This window comes from Vicia villosa, linkage group LG1 (assembly GCF_029867415.1).
Source record: "Vicia villosa cultivar HV-30 ecotype Madison, WI linkage group LG1, Vvil1.0, whole genome shotgun sequence".
NCBI lineage: Eukaryota > Viridiplantae > Streptophyta > Magnoliopsida > Fabales > Fabaceae > Vicia > Vicia villosa.
In genome coordinates, this window is record NC_081180.1 from 69,722,761 (window position 1) to 69,729,030 (window position 6,270).

The following is a 6,270-nucleotide window of genomic DNA, read 5'->3' on the forward strand; positions in this document are numbered from 1 at the left end:
GTGAAGTTTCAACAAATCGGAAGACATTGCAAATGAGTTGCTATGTGTAGCATAATAACTGAAAGAGTTAGCCTAAAAGTTTTGGTGAAATTATAAGTCCCGAAAACCTACCGAATCAATTTTGGTTTGTAATATGTGAATCGAAAAAGAGTTGCTTGAAGAGTTCTGGTATCAAGAGAATTTTTCTAATGAGAAAAGAAAAAAATTCTAAAAGATAAATTATTTATGTGAAGAAGACATTTTGATAAAAAAAAAATGTATAATGTAGAAGTAGTGGTATAAATGATGAGAGTATGGGATAAAATTTTCTTCTAAATCAACATTAAAATTTCTTCTATCCAAACATTCAACTATTCACTTGAATTTTTCTAGTCATGCTTCTTACTATAGGTTTTTAGGTTTTTTTTTTTAATTTCGATATCTGACCTTACCCTCGATTAATACCATCGATTAATTTAAAAGGATCAATTTCACTATCTACAAGTAAAACTTAGTTTAAAGGCATAACAAGATTACAAGAGTTATTTGCACCTAATGAAATTTAAAGTCACTCTCATAACTTAAACCTCTTAAAATTGTTGTTGTGTTACTTTGTTTTCAGCAGGACACGTGGCTTCATACAAATGAGCCACTATTCATAGAAATGAAATTTCACTACTTTCACACGTGCCATTCATTTCACAGAATCAATACACATCTTGGGTCAATAAATTGCAATGGGAATAAAGAAATTGGAAACCACAATGTTGACTAACCAAACAATAACGTTTTATACATTTCCCAAGTTTTTATTCATTTTCCATGTTCCTTGACTAGCCCTTAAATTTTGATTCCTCCCTTCAACAAGAGGTTATAGTATCTTATACTTTCAAAAATAAAAGATAGTAGCGTATAACAAGTAAAGGGGAAAAACAAAAAACATCAAGATTCATAATGTATAACATAAAGTACAAAACTATATCTAATCTCTACCTTTGTAAATGTCTTCCCTATACTATATAATATCACATTAAGGAGAAACAATATTTAAGAAAGACACACGAGTATTAATTAATCGCTTAAACAAACATTCTAATCCACTTTCAATCCCTTCAATAGCCACAACCAAAGCTTCCAACCTTCCATGTGCAGATTGAATCTTCTCCATAACCAAACCACTAACTCCAAAATCAACTTTTTCCAACTCATTTATATTATTCTCATGTTGATTCTCACAACCAAACACACCCTTCTGCATCAACCTTGAAACCAAGGACCATTTATTAACCTTTGATCTCAAAATTGGTGAAGAAAGAAACACAACAAGTGATTGAAGAACCGAGCTAGTCATCAAACTAGCTTCAATAAGCACTTTTACAACCGCACATAAGTGATTATTAAGATCTAGTGAAAAAAATGATGACCCTATTGACCCATCAATTTGTTTCAACAAAAGAAGTGATTTTGTACATTCCTTTCTCATTTTCCTCCTCAAACTCCAATATTCAGCAACATGGTTCTCCATATCGGAATCACCAACTTTTCTCCTTCTAAGAACAGATTGAAGCTCTTCAACTTTTCCTTTCAATGACAAAATTTCATCTCTTGTTTTGCTCAAGAGATCCAAGAATCTTAGAGGAGAATCTAGTAACTCATCAACCCATTTCTCGTTTTTGTGTTGAGATAATGCTTGTTGTGTTAATGGCAATTTTAGAAGCTCTTCTATGCATTTGTAGAGTTTTGTAAGGCCAGAGAGACCAAAACAAATTGTTTCGGATTTTGATGAGGATGATGTTTCCCATGATTTGAGTTTGGTTAGTTCTTCTTCGATTTGAAGTGTGGTTGGATGTGATCTAGTTGGTAAACTAATAGATCTAACACCATATTTGCTAGAATGCTTTGGATTTGAGGAAAAGGTGGCTAAACTTGGCTTTTTCATCATTGTTAGGAGTAAGAAATTGTGAGATAACAAATGGGGTAATCTTTCCTATTTATATAGGTAGAGACTTGGTGGAGTGAGGAGAGAAGTCTAGAAGTATTTTATATATTTAGTTTTATATATTGGCCTTTATGTCATTTGATAGTAATTGAATAATAGAATATGCCAAGGTGTTTGGCTTTTCTATAATGTTTGTTAAGTTGTCATATTTTTGTATGCATTAAAATTTGGTTTAGAAAGATAAGGTTAGGGAGAAATTTGTACATAAATAAATCTTTTATTCATATTAAAATAGACCAAGTTTAAATTTAGTTTAATAAATTTGTTTCTCTCTTAAAATTTAAAATATGTTGTTTTGGTAATGTTCTAGCTGCTTACAAGGCTTTCAAAGACAAATTTCATTAACAATCGGAAGCAATATTTGATGTAGAATAGATTGATTCTTTTCTCTCGAGGAATAAGTAATTTTTTGGGCGAGTATTCTTAAATCATTTAGCCCGATTTAACGATTAACCGCATGTCACACCTTGCCACATGTGTTTAGTTGTCAATTATTTTTTTTCTATTTGAAGAGGAAAGTGCGTCATTTCACATCTATTCAAATCATGTCTCATTCAAATTTTATTTTTCTCATATACTAGTTTGAATATTAAAGTGATAACTTTGCAGGTCAACCCCCTCTTCACCGCAATGGAAGCTCTAAACAATTACAACAAACTTCGAATTCATTCTTTCTAGTCAATTCTAGTTCTAGCACAAAATTTGGCATCATATGCGGGAACCGAATCCTGATTCTTGCAATTCTCCGCAATCAAACTTCTCTTGATTCAATCAAGTCTTCCTATGTTAGAAATCTCTATCTCCCTCAATCGAAGCACAAATCTTCACTTCCTGATCACTTTAATAAGATTTTAAGCTCTTCTCAATCAAATCCTTTGTTAGATCTATTAACAATGGCGGCTTCAAAATCTTTTTGCTCCGCCGACTAATGGTAAGTTGCTGAAGCTGTTAGAAGTCCTTCGTCCCTTCCTCAAGTGATGAATGATCATGTCTTAATGACTTCTCCATCCATTCCTCTTCCACAAGATCATGTCCAATTTAGGGTAAATCAAAGGGTGTTTCAACCTCCTCCATTCCTTGGATCTACAACAGATTTTCACTAGGGTGACCCTTTGTCCATAACTCCACCACTACCTACAATGCTTAGACAAGAAATGTTTCCTGACCTTCAACTACATCAGGCTAACCTTATGTGTAGGGAACTAATGAATTGTTTAACAATATCTACGAAATGGTGCAATAAGAAAACTCCCATCCCGTATTAGAGACTATTCAAAATTGAAGAAAGTCTACACCATGTCAATCCGAAGAACATCGTCATGCAAGAGGCGAATTTGCGCTGGAACTAAAATGCCATCCCTTAACCAAGAAGAGATTCAGAAGTGGTCGAGATACCGATGGCACCACAAACACCAAAATATTTCTCCTCACCCCGTAGGAGAAAGAGGTGGCCATACTCCTCTTGAAATTATCCATCCTTGGAAAATGGAAAGATGTGAGAAAGACGCTCCCACCAAGATAGTGAAGAAATATCCCATATCTGCTTGGATCCTTGACATTAAGATTTCAAAATCAGTGGAGAATTTGTCGAAGCTCTTGATTTACGAAAAGACAGGGGATCCAGCTGAACAAGTTAAGCATGTAGATGATTGTCTGGACTACAATCACATTGGTGGGGTCGTCAAGTGTAAGCTCTTTGCACTAGCCCTTCCAAACAAAAGTATAGACTCTTGAACCGACTTGTGTAAAGCTTTTACCACTAATTTAATTGTTAGGAAGAGGAAAGTGACTACAATTACTCACCGAAATTATGCAATGTAAGAAAGACACCATGCGCATGTACATTGACCGCTTCACCAAAGTGACCATGGATGCTGGAGGCTCAAGCCAAAGCATGAAATGATGGATCTTTGAAAGGGGCCTGAGACGATATTTTTCCTCCTGAAAAAAATTAGGGTACAAACATGTCCACAATCTGAAGGGCTTGTTGATTAGGGCACATCCCTACATCAACTATGACGAAAAAATCTTGGCCACCAGGGTTAATTAGGGAGCAGGAAATGCAGGACCTAGCCAACCATCAGAGAAAGACTTCGGCCGACCCAAAGAAGAAAATGGGTGTGGACCCTACTCCAGGCTTAACGTTACACTCCATTGAACATTTCATGGGAGAGAATCATAAAGAAGTGCACGAGCACGAAATTTAAATAAACTGGGATAAGGAACCTATGCCCGGTCAGAGAGTCCATCTGGAAGAATAAATCCAAATATTTTTATTTCTACAAGAGTCATGACCACAACATAAACGATTGCATCCACCTGAATGATGCAATTAAATTTTTAATCAAGAAATGACGATTGGCACAATACAGTATGGACGGAAAATGGGACGAGAGGACTTTCTTAAAAAAAAACCAATCCCCAAAGAAGACTTTTAAAGTTGTAGTTCAGGGCAAACCCATGGATATGAGTAGTTGGGAAGAAGAATGACACGAGGGAAAGCTTGAATACATCGATTCCATCAGAGGATGTGTCTTTAGAGCAAGCAATTCATTCAAGAGTAAGGTAAAGAGGAAGATATTTGAATTGATAACTGTTAGCAAGAAGGACGAAAGCACTTCAACCAATAGCCCAAAAAGGACAATCCTCATATTTTGATATAGCAAGAAGATATGATGGATCCTAAATGAGATCTTTCATTTGGTCATAACGGTCATGATTTCCAGCATTGACGTCTCTAGAGTACTTAATGATGGTGGCAGTTCTGTGCCATCATGTACTCAGACTTCTTCGAGAAAATGGGGTTGAATAAGAAGAAGATTTGACCATGTGAAAGGTCGTACCTACAGACCTTCAATGATACTATAATCTATCTTTAGAAGTACATAAAATTAATGGTCACCTTAGAATAACGAAGGGATACTAGGACTATATACTCTCAATTCATGGTAGTTACTTGCAGGAGCGTCTACAAGTGCATCTTAGGCCAACCCTTCGTAGCAACCTTGGACGCAGTGGCTTCCCAAGTCCACCCAAGTTGAAGTACCACAATGTTCTTAACGAGACGGTGAGAATAAGCGTCAACCTTTTTAGAGAAAAAAAGATCTACAAGACTTTACAGCAAGGCATGAAAGAAGGTGAAGACAAATCTATAAAGATGAATGTAGCCTCCTTGATCGGGTAATTGAAGGACATGGCTATCCAAACTCATGTAGGAAAAGTAAGTCATCATGGATAGAAAACAAAAGGGGTTAATTTGGATGAAATTAATTGCCACATCTCTCGTGGCCAACGAGTGGTGGCGTAGCCACTTGGATATTTTAAAGTTTTCTTTTTACAAAGCAGTTACACATTAATATAATGTATCATGATTGTTTGATTAAAGAAATAAGAAATGTCCACTAACCTATATTTTTCCTTTTGTGGTCAATGCACATACACAAATAAAGAAATCCACAAAGTGGGAAATAATTGGCTCACCCCTCTTGGTATTTATCCATTCTAGAGGTTGAGGCGAGTTTGCCAAATGTCGATATCAAACCAGGTTTTCGTATAGGGGATGGAAAGGGGTACCGACCCTTTCCTGGGTACTGTCCCTAAATTTGTCCAATAAACTTCGACCACAAAGTCAAAGAAAAAGCTTAGGTCAATGAGAAATAAACTCGAGACCAAAAACAACACGCTAAGTCAGGTAAAATACAAGTAATAAACTGAAGTATGTGTGTGTTTGTGTGCGTGCGCATTATAGGACAACGGGGTCGGCTCAATCAAACTGGAGGCCCCATTCTAATTTAAAAAATGACCCAATTTTTTTTAAAAAAAATACAATTATAATAATTAAAAATGACACATCAACATATAGTTATATATTAATAAAAAATATTTAATTATAATTACTTTGACTTTGATCAATCTCATTTTTTAAATATATTAGGTTTTTATCATAGTATTTTATTTATTTAGTTATTGGAGTTTAAGATTTAATTATATTTTTTATTAGATTTTGACCAATCTCGTTTCTTGTTCGAGTTTAAGATTTAAGGTTTAGGTTTCTAAAAAAACTTAACTACCTTATGGAAACATGTAATGTGCCCATTCTCAAGAATGACAATGTCGCCAGTAGAACTTCCACATCCATGGGTTTCATGGTCGAGTAAAGGTGCGTAGCATAAAACCTCGCCCTGCAAAATAGAAACAGAGACTTAGGGGCAACTGTTTTTGGTCGCCCACAAGGCCAAAATAGTAAAAGGCCTAATAACGACATGAGGAAAGTTTTGGCACATAATAGGTGG

The 6,270-nt window shown here is 35.4% G+C and overlaps 1 protein-coding gene across 1 annotated transcript; it reads right to left on the reverse strand.

Moving 5' to 3' along the window:
* Nucleotides 1-907: 907 nt before the first annotated feature.
* LOC131608924 (uncharacterized) lies at nt 908-1,968 on the reverse strand. The gene has a single exon (XM_058880519.1). It carries the CDS (start codon nt 1,919-1,921, stop codon nt 1,010-1,012), a length of 912 nt encoding a protein of 303 aa, XP_058736502.1. The 5' UTR covers nt 1,922-1,968; the 3' UTR covers nt 908-1,009.
* Nucleotides 1,969-6,270: the final 4,302 nt, after the last annotated feature.

Excerpts from the sequence above, each read along its gene's own strand:
- LOC131608924 (XM_058880519.1), bottom strand. The coding sequence starts at position 1,921 with ATGATGAAAAAGCCAAGTTTAGCCACCTTTTCCTCAAATCCAAAGCAT.